The sequence below is a fragment of the Erythrolamprus reginae genome, chromosome 2 (assembly GCF_031021105.1).
Source record: "Erythrolamprus reginae isolate rEryReg1 chromosome 2, rEryReg1.hap1, whole genome shotgun sequence".
NCBI classification, from domain to species: Eukaryota; Metazoa; Chordata; class Lepidosauria; order Squamata; family Dipsadidae; genus Erythrolamprus; species Erythrolamprus reginae.
The window spans coordinates 159,226,676-159,247,990 of NC_091951.1; the positions used below are offsets into that span (position 1 = coordinate 159,226,676).

The 21,315-nt window shown below is 39.6% G+C and overlaps 1 protein-coding gene across 2 annotated transcripts in view; it reads left to right on the forward strand.

The window, feature by feature from the left end:
• The window catches only part of RPTOR (regulatory associated protein of MTOR complex 1), a 494,232-nt gene that overhangs the window by 127,851 nt on the left and 345,066 nt on the right, over window positions 1-21,315 (forward strand). For both annotated transcript variants that reach the window (XM_070740207.1, XM_070740208.1), the window contains exon 4: window positions 13,821-13,979. In XM_070740207.1, coding sequence (XP_070596308.1) covers window positions 13,821-13,979 — 159 coding nt within the window. The remainder of the gene's footprint in view (window positions 1-13,820; window positions 13,980-21,315) is intronic.

A 21,315-nucleotide genomic window follows, 5' to 3' on the forward strand; every position in this document is an offset into this window, starting at 1 on the left:
CAAGGGAATAGGGTGAAGGGTATGTAGCGCTTGGCTTCACTGTGACTACAGTGGGAGATGAGGAAACACCAGTATGTTTACTGTGTCTAAAAATGTTGGCAGAGGACAGTATGTGTTCTGGTCTCCGGCTAAGGCTGCTGTTAATTGGAATAAAGGCTTGCTGAATGCAGAGATTTATAAAAACAAACATTATTTTTATTTATTTATTTCGTCTGTTACAAACTGCGTCATTGGTATGCAGTCACTTTTATCTCAGTCTTTAGTAATTAAGGCAGCAAAAAATATCCTCAAAAGCATTCCTCCATTCATCTTAAAATTTATGGCTAGGCAGCATTAGCTCAGGGTAATAAAAACTGCAATTAAAAACACATAAAACAAAGCTTACTTTCAGAGCCGCGGAAAGGCACCTCCATATTGCTTCATAGCAGATTGAAAACTCCACCCTTCCTCTCTGCTGACACCCGGACGTGATGAATTAATTACTTAATTAATTAACCCGGTCCTCTCCTAATATTTCTTCCCTGACACTTGTTCCCCTCGTCTCTGTAAACGTCTGAAAGAAGGATTTACCCATCTGATATCTGTTTCTCCTTCACTTGAGCCTGAACTCATAGGAACGTCCTGTGGTTGGTCTCCCCCTTCTTCCTCTGCCTGTAAATCAGGACCTGCCAATAATTCATAAACACTATCCGAATCAGAATCTGCAAAATCCTCAAACTGAACACGAGTATACACAACAGTATGGAGCCAAATAAATTAAGGCATCACTTAAACACATTACACCCCAATCATACTGATAAGTAGCTTTAATTTTTTCAGGGAAAACGTGCCAAATAAAGAGTTGGGGGGGGGATGAAATATTTACTTCTTCCCGGTGTGTTTGTGTGTGTGTGTGTGTGTGTGTAACAGAAAATAATTGAGAAGCACTGAGTTAAGGCATTGTTTCTGGTGCATCTGTAAACACTACACCAAAACTTTCAAAACATTATTTAAAGTCCTATGCCTGTGATTTGGATAATTCATGATTAACTTGCAGCAAAAACCTGGTTTCTTTTCTTTTAGTATTTTGGCTTCTACATTTTGGATGACTGTTAGGTCCCACAGAGTGGGTCTTCTCCGGGTCCCGTCAACGAAACAATGCCACTTGGCGGGGCCCAGGAGAAGAGCCTTCTCTGTGGCGGCCCCGGCCCTCTGGAACCAACTCCCCCCAGAGATTAGAACTGCCCCTACCCTCCTTGCCTTTCGTAAGCTACTCAAAACCCACCTCTGCCGCCAGGCATGGGGGAATTAAGACTTCTTCCCCCCCCCTAGGCTGATACAACTGTATGTATGGTATGTTTGTACGTATGTTGGTTTTATACATTTAGGGGTTTTAAGTTAGTTTTTAGTATTGGATTTTTTACTGTATATTGTTCATGTATATTGTTCATGACTGTTGTTCGCCGCCCCGAGTTTTCGGAGAGGGGCGGCATATAAATCCAATAAATTGAATTGAATTGAATTGAATTGATACTGTTCTTGGGCTCTCAACCAACCACTTTCTAAGCACATTTGTATGGTCGATCTTAGCTTTTCCTTTACCCAAAATTATTTAATCATATGCTGGTCCCACCTCTTTGATTATGTGATGAAGTACTTGCTATATTTCCCGGAGTTTGCACTGGGCCACTGCTGTTTTAAAAAAAAGGAAAATATCATACCTGGAATCACTTAGAATAGAACTGAAGGTAGAATAAAAAAATAAAATGGTGCTCTTATGCAAATCTGTGGTGAGAACTTACCGTGTAGTTCTCAACATACTACCTAAAGAATATTATGAAAAATAATTAAAGGCTATAGCAGCTATCCTCTAAGAAACCTCTATAAAAGTTAGAATTCTTCAGTTTGCAGCAAAGAAGCGTGAGGGAGACATGATAATCATGATGGCCTGTGAATAGAGAAAAAGAAAGCATCCCCACCCTGTTACAACTCAAGGTAATCTATGAATGTAGATGGAAGGAAATTTCAAAGCCTTGATTGGTTGCCACACCACTGCCCTGATAGAGGATTTTTATCCTTCAATTCAGACTAAGGAGCTTTCTGAATGCAGTTGGCTATTGCAGGATACAGGATATTCCCTCCTTGTGTTTTATGTTCTTATTCCTAATGTGTTCTCCCCCTCCCCCCCATTTTATCCTTATTTTTTTATCCTTAAAAGCTATCTAAATTTTGGAGTCTGGAAAGTGAGTGTCAGACTGAAAGTAGACTGAAATAAGATTTTTTCCCTACAATATTAGCCCAAATAATCCTTCAGAATGGTGCCAGACAGTGAGTTCATTACAAGAACGTTGATTATTTATAAACTTAGATTCTGAATTACTTCATTCCAAAGACTTTGGAGAAGTATCTCACATTCCAAATGAATGAATTTAGAAGTGTCAAAACAAATACGCATATTAATTAATAAACTAGGTTAATGTGATATTTGAGATTTTAAATGACTATAGGGTATTTTTTATTGTTCTCAAATTAGGCTTCCGTCAGGCCTTCCAAATGGATATTGTGTAATTCTGTTTTGAATAAATGCATGAGATGTTGACCCAGATCTTCCAAACTTCTAAGGAAACCTTTCCTAATTTTGTTTCGAAGTATATTTTTTATTTTATAGATCTTTTACTTTACCTACTTTTCTGATCTATACGTAAGTAGACCACCCCCACCCCCTATTAAAAAAAAATATTACTTGAACTTTTTTTCTGATCAAAGGACTCATCTGGGCAATCATCTCGAAGGAATGAGAAATTGCTCACAGAAGTTCTGAACAAGTGAAATAGACTTTGATTCTATGCTATTTAATAAGAGAAACTTTATTTAACGGTAATGCCTTTCTTTATGAGCATACATTAAAAAATGATATTCTGATATTTAAATCCAAGTAGCCTTTATTAATGCATAGGAGAAGATTTGGAAGCTTCAGGTTACACAACATTTGGTGCTGGTTATCACCTTTATGGGCTGACTCTGGGATTCATCAGAATTGAACCATTCTGTCAGTCCCAGTCAAAGAGAAGGCTAATGAAAATTGTAGTAGTATTAATTTTATAATCTTGTTTTTCTTCTTATGTATTGCATAGAGACTATAACTTGGGATGGTTATAAATGTGATAAATTAATGAAACAGTCGATTTCAGGATTGGGTATTCTATGAAGTTTATATTCCCCTCTAGCAATTCTGTTTTACACTTGTCATTATTATTTCTATTGCACTAAATCCATTGGATCCAGATTTAGAGACATTTAGGACAGAACCATAAAAAAAACAAATAGACTTAAGCTACCGTCACAGGCAAATCTCATTGATTACCATGTGTGAGTTTCAAATGTAATTAACTTTGAATTCCATTTGATGAGTCCATTTCAGAGTAAAGCTTTTAAGTCTCTGATTGCAAAATGTGGGCTAGAGCCAGACTATACATTGTGCTCATTTCCAACTTATTTAAATATTTGTATTTTTCTTTTCCATTGATAGGCACATTTATTTAGATTTTATGTCCAACCTACCTCTAAATAGTGCTAATAGTTTTGGGTCTGTTATATTTGAAGTCCCTGAAGGCTGTGACTCTTCACCCAGGGCTTTTGCAAAGGAGAGTGAGATCCCTCGTTTAATCATGGTTGTCACTTTTAATCTTTATATTTTATTGATTTGATTGTAATTATTTGTTTGATTGTTTAGTCAGGTATTTAAATTACATTTGTCATTCTTATCTACTGAGACCTCCCCCAAAGTCCTAGGTAGATAGATATCGATTAATAATATTAAAGTTATTGTTGCAAGATGTAAACAGTTCCACTATTGCAGTTATTTGTTGTTTTATGATTTCCAAAGCTTCTACAGTTTTTCTAGTCCTAAGCATGTCTTGAGGCACAAATACTTTTCAATGATGGGTTTCTCAGGGAAACCTGAGCAGAAGAAGTTTTATAGAAATAATCAGTAAGAAATTTTCTAGGGCATACAAACACTGTAAAATTTTGTTTCTGTGTCTTGGAAGTAGCAAGAGATGCTGAAGCATACTTTGGGGAATCTTATTCACTAGAGCTCTGATTACACGTTTATTATTGGAGATTTGTTTGGGGATTAAAAATGTACTTGTCCTAAGTAAAAATTAGGTGTTCACATTGAAACTATCATTTTGGAACCCCAGGCTGTGAAAAATGACTAATACAAAAAGGGAAAAGAGAAGCTGAGAAAGAAAGACTGAGCATAGCCTTCACATTACAATAATTGTAAAAGGAACAAACTGCTCTAATTATCTATACAGGAAATGAAACAAATAAATGAAATGAATGTAATTAATTTTAAAAAAATGATTGCAAGATAAATTCTTTCCAATTTCAAAAGCTGCTTTAATACTCATTTACTAGATTTCATTGCATCTCAGCTGTTCTCCCAAGAATGTATCATCATTGAAGTTGTATGGGTAAAGTTGAGAGGTGTGGATGGAATGGGCCATCTTGCCATGGGATAACTCGCCATGACCAATCTGCGGTGGGACAACTTGCCTTGGGGCAATTCAACAATTCAGTTTAATTATTTAAAATAAAAAATATTTTAAATTTTGTCATTCATTCTATTCCATCATTTTTTCGATATTAGTGTAACTCTTGTCCTGGTGGGAGTTGTACTGTGGAGAGTTTTACCTGGCAAGTTGTCTGTGATGAGTTGTTCTAGACTCAGTGCAGAAATGTTTCAAGGCTGCGAAACAATAAGGCTGCTGACTGAAAAAAGCAAGATGATGAGACCCAGATTTCAAAACTTGAGGGAAAAAAAAAGACATTGATGAGAAAAGCCTTTCCTCAAATTTCTCTGTTAAAAATGCAATATATTTGTGAAAACGTAGGTGATAATTATATTTTGAATATCATACTTATTCAGTGGAAAAACTGAAGTCACTGTACTAGTCACTGGTAGGAATCAGGGATCAAGGCAAAATGCTGGCTATTATCTACAAAGATTTTCATGACATTGGGTACCACCTTCCCAAGCTTTAATCTGCCCTATCTGGTAAAGGTATCATGAGAAGTCCTGTAGAAAGTCCTCATTCCATATGTGATAAGAGGAACATGCATTAAGTCCTTCAGGATTGGGCAGCATAGAAGTCAAGAAAGGAAAGAAAGAAAGAAAGAAAGAAAGAAAGAAAGAAAGAATACTTCATCCCACCACACTTTTAACCAGAATTAAATATAAGGTCAACCGTATTAGCTGGAGGAATGAGCTATTATTAATTAAATCTTTTGTTTTGGTTTTATTTGTGATTTTCTCTATTGTATGGTACCATGGGTTGGGTGTGGGTTACAAAAGTAGCAAATAAATATGAATAAATACAATAAATAGATGCTATAATTTTGCAAAGTACAAGTATAGCATTACAAACAAGTATCCATATCGTACCTGAAGCTTGCTGTCTTATTTCAAACTCAGTTAGCATTTGTTGTGGGAAACAATGATACAAGCATCTTGCTTAGCTGTGCCTTAGACTGATAGGAATCAAACAGAAATTTGTGTATGAGGGAAAGCAGCATGAATTCCTGAAGCAGTTTCCAGTTTGCAGACAGTGACCTGCAGAGTACAATCATCAGATTTGTGCTGGATCATCATGACAGCAGTGTCCATTTCTGTTGTGCAACAATTTGCCCATTTCATGTTTAGGGGCATGCAATCTGATGTTTTCCAATTATGCTGCCAGTTAGGTATTATTCTTCCTAGTATCAGCAAGGATATTTTGGCTGACAGCAAGTGGAAAGCTTCTTTGATAGAATCTGAGCATACGCCTATTTGGTGATAATTCTGAAGGCCCTGTTCTATGTACCTTTTCGTAAAGTGATTTATCTGGCAGCTTTTGTAGTAAGTAGTGATTGTCTGTTAGGAAAGATATAAATTATCTTACCATTGTAATTGTTCCCCAGTTATCCAGCCCTATCAGGCTGGATAACTTGTGCCTCCAGAGGTTTTTTTTATCCATTTGTAATCCAACATCCCTGGGGTTCATAATAAAAGGAAATATAAATGGGCATAGAAGTGCTCATTCTTATCAGAATTAAAGCACAATGGAATAAGTCAGTGGTATCAGCCAGCACCTTCAGAATGTAAAGTAACATAAATCTACAATTAAATACTCAACAGATTAATGATTGCAATCATCCAGAAGGATTAAACTATACCATCTGTTCTCAACCAATAATTTTGTTATTATAACCAGCCAGCAACCAATTAGTACCATATAGACCACATATATTGCAATCAATTTAACATAAACAAGAAAAATGGTTCTTCTAGATTTGCAAACGATCCCTTTTACATGTTGGAAATGTTTGTTTAGCAACAGCTTGCAATGAACAATCTCTGTCAATCCTTTCTGATAAACAGCATAAAATGTATTATTTTCTTTCTGATTGGAGATGGGAAACTGAATGGCATGATTGCAAGTAGCTAGTCACAATATTGGGCAGCAGAAAGAAGGAACACTGGAGTCTGAATATTAAGAGAAAGAGAAAAAGAAGTCAGGTGTACAATTTTACATTGTGTGATTTGATTGTGAATTCCTAAAGCCTACTGAGAGGTTTCCTCACATTGTTGGAAACAAGTCCCCACCCCTAATTGTCTACTAAATTAAATGTTTAATTATTGTAGTTATATTTGAAGCTTTTAATTGAAACCTCATATCCTCTCTTCCAAATCTAGCTATTATTGTTGGAAGAATATCAGTATAAATGCCAGCCAATTCATTTGAATTCTTATTTATTTCAAAGAATTTCAGCACATTTTCAGTGATGCCATCAATTTTAATGGTGGTCTTCAGGGCTTGAGAAAAAAAGCATTTCTTCTTCCATGTTCTGTTTAGCTACATATTTAGAGAGAATTAATTTTCCCTTATTGGTCAACTCATGACATTTTAAAGAAAAACATGTTAATTTGTTTTTCCCCAAAAAACTTGAAGTTTGATGTCCTCAGCTGACACTTGACTGTAGAATCTAACAGGAAGGCATGGCCCAATTTAGTAGTGTTTTTGCCAACACTAAAGGAGGGAACTTGACTGAATTGACCCTTTTCTAGAAAATTCCTAAAGCAAGGGGAGGCCACCTGCTTTCCTTTACCAAGAGGAATTGTGTCACCTTTTCACTTCAGTGAGTTGAATCACACGTCCTTCCTAGCGCAATCACATCTCTCAAGCAAATCTTAAGTTCGTTTCACAAGTCAATTCCTTATGTTCTTGAATGTTTAGCATAAAACTTCTATTACTTTAACACTTCTATTTCAACCACAACAATAATATAACAATAACTTAATGATTTACAAACAATAGTTGTGGACTTAGTGTTTGGAAATGTCCATTAATTCTCTATAAATCAAAGACATTCTATAACATTTAAGGTTGTCGGGCCATATCTAAATGATGGAATGGGTTTTAATGGAAAATATTGCTACTCAGTGCTTTCTGGCATATGATATTTATGGGAGGCTGCTCAAAATGGGAAAAACTCATCCTGCGTAGAGTAGATGCTGTACAGCCCAATGTCCTCTCTTGCTATTTTCAAATCTGGATTTTACAAGATAGATAATTTTGCATGGAGATGTTGCTTGATAAAAACATTTGAGCAGTTCTTTAATGCTTGTCTTATGGTGCATCTTAAGAATAAGAAATCTGCTTACTGATTCTTGTTGAGCTGTGCAGTTTTCTTCAATTAATACATTGTGAGAATGTGTTAAGTCCTGTCAATATTTCCTTAAGTCACTGTAAGGAGGCATGGGATAACAGTAGGTAATCCTCAATTTACAATCAAAGTTATGATGGCGTTGAAAAAAGTAATTCAGGACTGGGTCTCGCATTTAGGATTGTTGCAGTCACATGGTCCAAAATTAGGCACTTGATAGTTGTAACATCCTGGGGTCATATGATCACAATTTGTCCCCCTCCTTTTTTTTAGCTGCTTAGTTTTTTCCTTTATGGCTAGAGAAAAATTGCATCCTTTCTTCCATTGTTTCAGTGCTCCTACTGTATATCCTATAACCAATTTTAATGGGAGAAATAGGTCTCACTGGTTGTGATTTATATACAAACGGATCAAACTGCCCTACAAGAAAACATTCATTCGAAAGGAAATGAAACTCCAAGCCATAAAAATAGGGTTTATTTGCTTATGTGAAATGTTACATCCTAATTTATTGACAGAGCAATATTTGTGCTGTCATTAAAATGGCACAAGAGCTGCAAAGATTAGTTTTGAGAACTTGTTTTGATAGGATAACATCTGGGGACAAGCCAGCATGAATTACAGGAAACAAACTTACTTCTTCATATTGTTTTCTTCCCTTTTGGGGGTGGGAGTGTGTGGGAATCTAAACGATTAAAAATACACTTTCTCCCTTTTCTGTAGAGGAGGTATGTAACCTCAATAGGAGCATCAGGTAATGTATTTTGGAAAAGATTGAAGATTACCCTTCTTTTTACCTGTTCCCACCCTGTCTCATTTGGGCTATTTTCCCTTATTCTACTTTCTTTGCTACTACCCAGCCATCCAATTACAGTATTACCAGCTTCCCCATTCCTGCCACCTTTCTCCTTTCCCTTTCCCTTTGATCATCAGTTAGCTGATAAAACACCAAAGCTCTTGACTGTAGCTACCTTCATTTCTAGCCACCTCGTCCACTTAATTTCTGAAAATTTCTCTGTGCCAGGGATGAAATCAAGCAGGTTCTGACAGGTTCTGGAAAACCGGTAGCGGAAATTATGAGTAATTTGGAGAACCAGCAAACACCACCTCTGGCTGGCCCCAGAGTGGGAAGAAAATGGAGATATTGCAATATCTTCTCCTGCAATGCCCAGCAAGCCATACCACACAATGCCCACCAAGCCATACCCACAGAACCAGTAGTAAAATTAAATGGATTTCACCACTGCTTTGTGCCATGTGGTATTCTAGACAAAGTCTAGAATAGGAATTGGATTGGAGCAAGTTGGAATGCTCTTGTTCACTGATAAAGTTCAAAGGTAAAGTTGTTGAATGATAAAGTTTCAGAGGTTTAGTGATGCCTCAGATGCTGTGTCTCCATCTCACAACATTCTGTATCATAATATGTTCACCAGAATAGTAGTGAATAGCGCTTTCTCAAAGCCTTATGCTGTCAAAATAGTTCCATAAGCATCTTAGTCATCAAGATACTCTATTCTATGATACATCAGTGATTTGTTAGGAAAGTAGAACAGGGGAGAGAAAAAGGAACAGCTTTTATTATGTGCGCTAACTTAAATCTTCAGTATAGAGGATTCTCAATAGAATTGAGACACACTATAACATTTTGTGGACAGTGGGAAGAGGTGAGTAATTTGTAGTTTAAACAGAGAATTTTTTAGGTGAAGTGCACACTCAAAATTCTGATGTTGGAGAACTATTTTTTCCAGGTTCTTGCACTAGTAGTTATGTCCCGTACATGCACACATGCAAGCATAGTGGAGGGAGGGAGGGAGGCAAAGAAGGAGAGTGAAAAGGAAGTATAACTTGGCAAGTCCCCCCCCCAAAGTTTCTTCATTTGTTTTTTGTTTGTTTGTTTTTTTCAGTAAAAGGAATATTATAGTGCTGTCAAAACCCAAATTGCTGGCTATGCCTTTCAAGAGCAAAATAAACACACATTTGCTGTGTGTATCAGAATGTTGTTTATCAGAAGGAAGAAAAAGTGGTGATGAACATAATAGATATTTTTCTGATTATTTAAAGCACAGGTATCAAACCTACGGGTATCATGCTGCTGTCACGTGATGTATTGCGATGTTTCCCCCCCTTTACACAGCTGGGGTGAGTGCAGTTTATGCATTCAGCCAGGCAGGCTACCAGCTTGACACCCCTGATTTAGAAGCTCTTTGTTTTTCTCCCTCCCCCCTTTCCCCCCCTCTTGCAATTGTATGTTTAGAATTCTATGAAAGTGTTAGGTTTTCTCTGTAGAGCTCTGGCAGCTGTGGGATTCCTTTCTTTTTAAGATATCCATTCACCTTCACTAATTGTGAAGTCACTTTGAAGTATATGTTAGGCATATGATAGAAATTCAAGTGAGGGAAATTGCCCATAAATACCCTTTTCCCAGTTGAAATACTGCTTCCCACTCCAGGGCTTTAGTGATCACGTCTTAGAAAGATGCCAAAAGGAAGAATACAATTTAAGACATAAATTTTGGAAATCGGCATCTTCATAATGAAGTTGTAAGATACAAGGCAATGCTTGCATTAATGCAGTCACTTTTGAGGGGCATTACTGAGTGACAAACTGCAGTGTCTTTCTTGCATGCAGCTGTCTGTCTTTTGTTCATGAACACAGACAAGAGAGGTGAAATATTGTGCTGCAATGGCCTGTAATGCTAAGGATCATCTCTGTATTCAGTTTCTATTTATTCCTTTAAAAATGCAAGAACCTGAATGGTAAAATGGGTAGCAAAAGATTGCCAGGCCATTTCGGATATAACAAAATGTTGCATTTCATTTTGGTAGCCTGTAAAATAATATTGTGTAACTTGAGATAAGTGGGTTGTATGCAGGACATACTTCCTGCTTCTGTTGCTTTGGGGGAGGGGGGGGGGTCTGTTTCCTTCTCTTTCTCTTTGACCAGTCTTTTCAATGCAGGAATGAATAGGAATTGAGTTTCAGTCTCCATTCAAATTTTAGTAAAACCATTGAGGCTGATACAAAACCAAGCATGTGCCAGGCTAGATGAATTACTTTTCTTCCTTGGAAAAAAGTTCCAAGAGACTTAAATATGAAGACCAATTGCAATATTATAACCTTAAATTGAGAGTAATTTTTTTTTAGTAAAAAATATTTTAGTCTTTAGGCAGCCAATAATTTTTTGTCTTCTCATGATATTTCTCTAGAGAAGTAAAGTATCACACAGGAATTGGTCTGGTTCATAGGAGCTTCAGTTGTGCCTTACAGGAAAATAAAATGATTGTGTACTGATAGTTCTCAGCTTACAGCCACTACTGGGACAGAAATTTCCATTGCTAAGCAAAGTGGTTGTAAAGAGGGAAATCATATAACCACATCGCTTAGCAACAGTAATCATAACATGCACTGTTGTTGTTGTTGTTGTTGTTGTAGCTCCAGATGTCAGGCTCATTAAATGGAAGGAGTTCCAAATAAGAAGTGTGGGAGGGGGATGCTTTAGTGGGTGGGGAAGGCCCTGAGGGGAGCAATCTGCATTGGTTGCCGATCAGTTTCCGGTCACAATTCAAAGTGTTGGTTATGACCTATAAAGCCCTTTATGGCACCGGACCAGATTATCTCAGGGACCGCCTTCTGCTGCACAAATCCCAGCGACCGGTTAGGTCCCACAGAGTGGGTCTTCTCCGGGTCCCGTCAACTAAACAATGCTGCTTGGCGGGACCCAGGGGAAGAGCCTTCTCTGTGGTGGCCCCGGCCCTCTGGAACCAACTCCCCCAGATATTAGAATTGCCCCCACCCTCCTTGCCTTTCGTAAGCTACTTAAAACCCACCTCTGCCGCCAGGCATGGGGGAATTGAGATGCTCTTTCCCCCTGGGCCTTTACAATTTCATGTATGGTATGTCTGTATGTATGTTTGGTTTTTTATATTAATGGGTTTTTAATCATTTTTAGTATTTATTGGATTATTATTGTACATTGTTTTATTATTGCTGTTGCCGCCCCGAGTCTCCGGAGAGGGGCGGCATACAAATCCAATCAATCAACCAACAAACCAACAAACAAACAAACAAACAAACAAACAAACAAACAAACAAATATAGGCTGCACTCAAGTTTGGTGTGTGTGTGTGCTGTAATGTGGCATAGGGAGTCTTGAGAAAGAATATGTTGTGGCTCAGGCCTCTTGGGGTTCTGTAGCTCTGGGGATGCCGAAAGCTCCTGAGCCACATTGCAGTGCAAAGATACAACCACCTCTGGAAACCTCAGCTGCCCCAGCCATGCTGCTGACATAGGCTGGGGGCTGATGAGATTTCCAGAGGCGGCTGTACCTTGGTGCTGCTTCCTGGGAAGCTTCAGCCACACTGTGTTCCACAGGCCCTGTCATGTCCAGATGACCTTTGTCACTTTCCTCCTGCTGATGAGGCACAGTTGGCCTGACCCTACTATCTGTGAGGTGGAGCTGCTGACAATGCCAAGCCTTCTTCCAGTGGCCACTCAGACTATTGTCCAAATCATGTGGCCTTTTCTCGTGATACTTCAGAACAGGAAGCTTCATATATAAAAAGTTTTTTAATTTTTTTTTAAAAAAAACACTTCACATATTCATCAAAACATATACCATAAATCATTCCAAGCTTTACATAATTATACATTGCTATCCAGTAAAACATTTAACAAACATCCTAGTTTTGCACCTGTTACGTTCTTGTTACCTGCCTGTTTTTCCAATATTTCTTATCACTCCCTTCCCTCTACCTCCCTCTCTTTCCTCTACCTTCTTTCTCCTTCTCTCCCCCCTTCCTACTCCCCTCTTCTCCTTCCTCCCCATCTCTCCTTCTAACCTATACCTCTTCTACACTCTTCCTTCTATCCTCTTCCCTACTTCCTCTTCCTCCCTCTTATTCCTTGGTTGTATTTATTTATTATCCATCTTATATTTAACAGACAGGTAATGAATCTCCCTGATTTCACTAATTAATGGTATTTCTCTTAGGTGTATATATTTTTCTATATCCATATTTATATCCATATTATTTTTTCTAGGTATATTTTTATTATTATCTTATTACTGCCTCCTTAAACTCCCTAATTTTGTAACCTGGGTCTAACAGCTTTAACTTTTCATTTTCCTCAACTTTATTCAGTGTTACTTATCTGCTATACATATTCATTTTCCATCCAATCATAACATTTCCCAGAAATAGCATAATATTCTGAATCCTGCTTTTTAAAATTGTCATTGTCAATATATTTATTTCCACACAATCTGATATTTTCTTAATTATCTCTCCTTTGTTGCCTTCCAATTTTGTGCAAATACAATTCTAGCTGCTGTAATAATATGAATAATTAAGTATGTATCTTATTTGCTATATTTCTCTGGTAATATACCCAACATGAATATCTCTGGTTTCAGCTCTATATGTTGTTCCAATATCTTTTCTATCCATATTTAATAGTTCTGTTAATAGTTCTTTTGGAACTTCAAATTTTGAAGATAATTGTTTGTATATTGAAGGATATTTTGAAGTTATATTAATGGATTGAATTGTTTAATAATAAAAATGAGATTTCATGGGAAAAGTGTCAAAGTAATGTACCAATAATGCAGTCATTTATTGATCTTATCCTTGGTAGAATTTTTTCATACTAGAAAAGGAATAGATAAATTTAAAGACATTCAATTTGGTAGAAAGGTAGTAGGTATATAATGAGTGATAAATGTTTGTAGACAGAAGAAAAATTATTTTTGTTATATAAAAAAAATGGCTAAGGAATGTTCATAGAATAGGGAGAATGAATGAGATCAAATTGCAGAACAAATAAATATATGCAGGAAAAGTAAAGGGTGTAAGTATAGATTTAGTTACCGTAGATACTTATTTTTCCCTGACTTTCTTTTTAATGTTTTTACATATTGCTTCTTATTCTTTTTTCTGCCTTTCATTTAATATTGCTAATCTTAAAAGAAAATAGCTTGGTTGATATAGACATATGCATATTTTAGATAGATAAATTCATGGTTTCTTCTAATACATCCCAACGTATTTCAGATAATTTTCAATGATTGTGCATTTCCACTTGTAAAAGCAAAATTCATTCATTCATTCATTGCTTTTCTCTTTTTGCAACTAGGCCCGGTACAAACAGAGTCTAGATCCTACAGTTGATGAAGTTAAGAAACTGTGTACTTCATTGCGTCGAAATGCCAAAGAAGAAAGAGTTCTTTTCCATTATAACGGACATGGTGTCCCCAGGCCAACAGTGAATGGAGAAATTTGGGTCTTTAACAAGGTATATGAATTGCAAATTGAGCTAAATTGCAGTCTGTCGTGTACATTTGTATTTCCTAGGAATCCAATGCAATATAAAACAATAAAAAACAAAATGTTAATGTTTGATTATCTAGCTCTTTGTTCATTCTTTTTGTGTACTTTGAAGCAAAATTATGATTATGTCATAAAAACAAATGGAGTGGACATTGTACTATCTGCATTACAAAACATGTTTTTACTATCTATTTACTAACTAGCTTGCCAGTATTGGTCAGATCTGCTGAAGTTTGTTTAAGCTATTATTAGGATTCTTTTAAAGATTTCAAGTCTGAGCTATGATGGATAACTGTTTGCAATATTTGCTTCTCTGTATGCCTTTTTCCAAAAAGAGATGGCAAAATAACCAAGCAGGAATCACTCCAGTCCTAAGAATATTTTGACCATGAAGAACAAGCATAAGCCAGCAATGTCCCACCTCCCACCTTAGCTACAAATATCTGTCTAAAAAGTTGATAAAAACTGCAGCTGGCTGGCCGGCTGACTGACCCATGCGAGTTAGTGCCTATATATTTTTTTTTTTTAAAAAAACTTCACTATCCACCAGCTACTTTAAAGTGAGCAGCTTTGAATTGTTGGTGTTAACTTCTCAAGTTCTAAATAGCTTAAGGCATTTCTCCCTGGGGACTGTCTGGCTGTTAAGATCTCAACACGAATTCCTTTGGAAGAAGCCTCCATTTTTTTGAGACCTGTCTTTCTGATATGAAAGCTGCAGGGTAGTGGAACACGTTCACTTGGGAATTGTCTGTGTCTCCTTTTAGCCAAAGATTTAACAACCTGTCAATATGCATCTCCTTTCCCAAGTTCTGAATGTTAAAGCTATTTTTTCTGCCTCTTTCAGTATTTATGTTACGCTGTCAACTTTTTGTTCTTTCTAATTTTATTAATTGCCTTGGGTATTGTTAGTATAGACAGATAGTTAAAATACTCTCCAATCATGTTTATTTAGAGTAACGGTAATTTGAGTGGGGGCAGCAGAAAGGACAATTTATTTCAGCATCTATTGTTTATTTCTGTCAATAAAACCACTATGTTTTGATGCTGGTTGAAAACCCCTGCCTTTATTTGACTACGTTCAAAACCAGTAATCCTCCTTATTTCTTGATTGCTCACTGATATTGCTCACTGATCAAGTGATCATGTTGCTCACTGATCAAGTAACAGATATTTATCTGCTTTTCTGACATTAATGCAGGAATGCCTATTGCAGGCATACTGTAACTCTTAATGAGATGCCTGATCCACAAGGAAAACCCCTCCACGGGGAAAACAAATGATTAGTGAGGCTTTTTCATTAAGTGTTTCTTCCCCATCCCACTTCAGTTGCTGAGGAAACGCCAGCAAGTATTTTTACATCATTGACAAAATAGTGGAATTTATTGGATGAGTAAATTCTGTCTAGGGAAATATTCTAGAGAGATAGATTATAGGAAAAGTCATTTATACTCAAATGGTTAGCTAAAATATCTTCAGGTTTGAACTTCTTAAAAGTACTTCAGTCTGCAGACTCTTGGTGGTAGAAATATAATAACAAAATATATAAGCCTAAGATATCCACAATACAATGATATGTAAATTACAAAAGTTATAAATAAGTTAATAACATAGAGCAATAATGTTTTTATTAGCTAAATATACATCACCCCAAAAGTCCTCTTGGAAAACTATTTTTAACTTCTTACAAAAGATTGATTTTGTTTGTTTGTTTGTTTGTTTAATTATTTATTTATAAAATTTAGAAAGGTAAATATAAAGTCAAGTCTGACTCTAGGGAGAGTGCTCATCTCCGTTTCTTAGCCGAAAGCGCCAGCATTGTCCAAAGACATTTCTGTGTTCATGTGACTATGGAGCACATGAAGCACATGGAGCTTATTGTTTGTTTGTTTGTTTGTTTGTTTGTTTGTTTATTTATTTATTTATTTATTTATTTATTTATTTATTTATTTATTATTTAGATTTGTATGCCGCCCCTCTCCGAAGAATCGGGGCGGCTCACAACAAGATAGAACAAATCATAAATAATCCAAATAACTTTAAAATATTTAAAGATTTAAAAGAACCCCATATACTAACAGACACACACAGAAGCATACCATGTATAAATTGAACATGCCCGGGGGAGGTGTTTCAATTCCCCCATGCCTGATGGCAAAGGTGGGTTTTAAGGAGTTTACAGAAGGCAGGAAGAGTAGGGGCAGTTCTAATCTCTGGGGGGGGAGTTGGTTCCAGAGAGTTGGTGCTGCCACAGAGAAGGCTCTTCCCCTGGGGCCCGCCAACCGACATTGTTTAGTTGACGGGACCCGGAGAAGGCCCACTCTTTGGGACCTAATCGGTTGCTGGGATTCGTGCGGCAGGAGGCGGTCTCGGAGATATTCTGGTCCAGTGCCATGAAGGGCTTTAAAGGTCATAACCAACACTTTGAATTGTGACCGGAAACTGATCGGCAGCCAATGCAGACTGCGGAGTGATGGTGAAACATGGGCATACCTAGGTAAGCCCATGACTGCTCTCGCAGCTACATTCTGCACGATCTGAAGTTTCCGAACACTTTTCAAAGGTAGCCCCATGTAGAGAGCATTACAGTAGTCGAACCTCGAGGTGATGAGGGCATGAGTGACTGTGAACAATGAGTCCCGGTCCAGATAGGGCCGCAACTGGTGCACCAGGCGAACCTGGGCAAACGCCCCCCTCACCACAGCTGAAAGATGGTTCTCTAATGTGAGCTGTGGATCGAGGAGGACGCCCAAGTTGCGAACTCTCTCTGAGGGGGTCAATAATTCCCCCCCCCAGGGTGATGGACGGGCAGATGGGATTGTCCTTGGGAGGCAAAACCCACAGCCACTCCGTCTTATCTGGGTTGAGTTTGAGTCTGTTGACACCCATCCAGGCCCCAACAGCCTCCAGGCACTGGCACATCACTTCCACTGCTTCATTGACTGGACATGGGGTGGAGATGTAAAGCTGGGTATCATCAGCGTATTGATGATACCTCACCCCATGTCCTTGGATGATCTCACCCAGCGGTTTCATGTAGATATTAAATAGCAGGGGGGAGAGGACCGACCCCTGAGGCACCCCACAAGGGAGAGACCTCGGAGCCGACCTCTGACCCCCCACTAACACCGACTGCGACCGGCCAGAGAGGTAGGAGGAGAACCACTGGAAAACAGTGCCTCCCACCCCCAACCCCTCCAGCCGGTGCAGAAGGATACCATGGTCGATGGTATCGAAAGCCGCTGAGAGGTCAAGGAGCACCAGGACAGAGGATAAACCCCTGTCCCGGGCCCGCCAGAGATCATCCATCAACGCGACCAAAGCAGTTTCCGTGCTGTAACCGGGCCTGAAACCCGACTGCTGGGGACCTAGATAATTGGCTTCTTCCAAGGACCGTTGGAGCTGGAGTGCCTCCACCTTCTCAACAACCTTCCCCATAAAGGGAAGGTTGGAGACTGGACGATAGTTATTAAGTACGGCTGGGTCCAGGGAAGGCTTCTTGAGGAGGGGGCGCTTGAGCGCTTCTTTATAGAGTGTTGGAAAAACTCCCCTCCCCAAGGAAGCGTTGGTAATCTCCTGGACCCAGCTCCGTGTCACCTCCCTGCTGGCCGAGACCAACCAGGAGGGACACAGATCCAGTAAACTCACAGCTCCAATGGCCTTGTCCACTTCATCAGGTGTCACCAGATCAAACTCTTCCCAGACAGGTGGACAAGTACGTGCCCCAGTCACCTCGACTGACTCGTTGTCAGTCGACTCTGTTTTCCAATTGGAGTCGAGATCAGCCCGAATCTGAGCGACTTTATCAGCGAAAAACGTGTTAAAATCCTCGGCACTGCTCTGCAAGGGCTCCCCAACTCCCCCCTGGTTAAGAAGGGAGCGGGTCACCCTAAACAGAGCGGCCGGGCGGGATTCCGCTGATGCAATCAAGGCGGCATGGTACGCGCATCTTGCCGCCTTGAGCGCCACTTTGTAAGTCTTAATAAAAGCTCTTACAAGTGTTCGATCAGATTCAGACCTATTCTTCCTCCATCGCTTCTCTAGACGTCTCTTTTGGCGTTTCAACTCCCGGAGCTCCTCGTTGAACCATGGGGCTCTACGGGGTCTAGCGCCATGGAGAGGTCGCAAAGGCACAATCCGGTCAAGAGCCTCCGCCGCAGCCCTGTTCCAGGCCTCCGCAAGAGACTCCGCCGAACTGTGGACGAGTGCCTCTGGAATAACCCCAAGCGCCGTCTGAAAGCCCTCTGGGTCCATCAGGCGTCTGGGGCGGAACATCTTAATTGGTTCCGCCTCCCTGCGGGGAAGGATTGGAGCCAGGAAGTCAAGCTGTAGTAGAAAATGGTCTGACCATGACAAAGGCAATGCTCCTAAGCCCCTTAGTCTCAGACCATTACTCAATTGCTCGGGAAGAAATACCATGTCAGGTGCGTGCCCTCCCTCGTGAGTCGGACCCTGAACTACTTGAGTGAGGTCCATGGCTGTCATGGTGGCCATGAACTCCTGTGCCAACCCAGAGGTTTCGCCGAGTGACGGCAGATTGAAGTCCCCCAGGACAATGAGTCCGGGGAACTCCACCGCCAACCCGGCTACCTCCTCGAGTAGCACAGGCAGGGCTTTTGACACGCAGCTGGGAGGCAGGTACATGAGAAATAAGCCCACCTGAACCCCTAAGTCCAACTTCATCAAGAGAGACTCGCAACCCGCAATTTCCGGAGCAATGAGTCTACGTAGGCAAAGGCTCTCCCTGGCTATAATAGCCACTCCTCCTCCCCTTCCCTGGGGTCGAGGTTGATGCCATATCTGAAACCCGGCTGGGCAAATTTCAGAGAGAGGAACACCTCCCTCTGGGCCCAGCCAGGTTTCAGTAATACATCCCGGATGAGGAGAGCTTTATTTACCACCGACCTGGCATTAAGCAGCAGCAACCTGAGCCCAGGGCCAGAGTTACACTCATCACCAGTACCCAAGATTGGGCTCACAGAGCCAGAACAAGGGACTGTTATTAAGCAACGATCCCTCGTTCCCCTGGAACGGCTAACTCTGTGGCCCCCGCCATATCCATTCCACCAAAGTGTTAGCTATCTATCTATTCACATTTGCATGTTTTCAAACTGCTAAGTGGGCAGGAGCAGGGCAAGATTCACCCCATCATGTGGCGTTCAGGTATCAAACCCAGGCTGGCAGGTTTCCATTTAACAAGCTCAGCATTTTTAACTGCTGAGTAATCACACCCCCTAAGAAAATTAAATAGCAGTCCAACTCCCAGACCCGTTAGGAATACTAGTCCAAAATGATGCCATGGTCGATATAAAAGGCCAGTGAGAAGTCCAAGAGGATCAGAACATACACTATGCATCATTAATAACAACAACCAATGCCACCAGCATCACATATCCAGCTTGAGTCCATATAATCTGCATAAACCGCCATCTGAACAAAATCTGAACAATTTTCACCCAGAAACGAAGATTGCAGCCTGAGTGATAGTAATTCTGGTTCCAGAGAAGACCTGTTCAGGCAGAAGATGATCCTGGGGACTAATATCCATCCCATTCCCCCTCACCAATTATCTAAAGAAGCTAGGAGAGACAAAGATCCAAGTTATAGATAGACAAGGACATCTTATAAAAGCAAACTACCTATTTCCTCAGAGGTAACAAGCCAAAAGAAAAGCCCAGTGACTTGACAAAATGATGTCCTAGTCACTGCACAATGCCCTGCCCAAGTGGACTCCAGATCCAAGTGAATTTGAGTGACCAGCAAAATGTCAAGCAACATGATCACAGGATATCTCCTACCAAAAAGGGAGTTGGCTAGCAGAAAAGAGGCACTGGAAAACAACCAGTTGAATACCCAAGGATGTTTTTTTTTTCAGGAGGCAACTGGGCTTTCTTGTTTATTCTTTTGAAGACGTTTTGCTTCTCGTCCAAGAAGCTCCTTCAGCTGTGACAGGATAGTTGGGAATTGTCAGAGCTGAAGAAGATTTTTGGATGAGAAGTGAAACGTCTTCAGAAGAAAAAACAAAGTTTGGTTGCCTCCTGAAAAGAAACATCTTTGGGACAATTATGACCTGGATGACTGAGAATCTATACAAACTTCCAATCAGTTGAATACTTTGCCTGCATTATTGGCCATGAAGTAGACCTGAGGGCATACAATGATGGTCAGACAAATTAAGTTTTGATGTTTCTCCATCTGCATTTGAAGCATCACTTCTGCCAGTTCATCTCCTGAAAGCCCTTGGAAACTCAATAAGCTACCTAGGATGTTTGGTAGAAAGAAGCCATTCAGAAACAATTTTGTCAAGGACCCAAGGTACCACTTCATGCTATTGGTAAACAAGGCCATCAGCCAAACCGTCCACGAGATTATTGAGTTCTTTTGTTGTTGAATGACTCCATAATCTGGAGGGGTAGAATTGGGGCAACTGAATGGAACTCATCTTTACTGGCTGGATGCCCTTCCTATTGTCAATACAGAGTTCGCCGCTGATAATTACTCATTGTGACCAGAGAGAAATATCTGCCTCTACGTAGGATCGAACTCACAGTCTCCTGATTGTGAGGTGAGATCTCCACCTCTAGGCCACTGCACCACTGAAACAGATCCTTGGGGAAAATCCAGATGGTACTTGGGCTATACTAACATATAAATATTTATTTAAAAAATACAATGTCTACAGATGTCTATACTGCATTCCCTCAATAAATTAAAATGTAAAAGACCCCTGAAAGACCTCCCTTCTGGAAGTACTATAAAATTTGATCTAATCCAACAGATAACAACAATTTAGCTTCTTAAGGGAAGCTGTACCATGATGGTGGGGCCACAGCACCTATAAATTAAATAAAGCTGTACATATTGTACAATATTCTTTATAAAATGCAGGGTGAATTTGACTGGACAAAATATGCTATAAAAATATGTATGTTTCAATTCTTATCAAAATTTTCAATCCTTCCCATCCCAATGTGGCTCCAACATTGTTGGAAATTTTACATCGCTACCCACTATCTTGCATCTGAAATTTTCCTTTGGAGCCTGGGGAGGATGAAACGTGAGCCTACTGGGCCCACAAGAAGTTGACAAACAGCCCCTTTCTGGCATCTGGAGGGCCTTCGGTGGTGGGGGAAGCTGTTTTCGCCTCCACAGGCATTGAATTATGGGTGTGAGTACTCCGGCATGCGTGATAGCTTGCACACACGCTCTTTCAGCACCGAGGAAAAAATGATTCCCCATCGCTGTTATATTGTATATGAAAGGGCTCTTCATCTGTTTCAATACTACTGAATTAATAGTCTTTT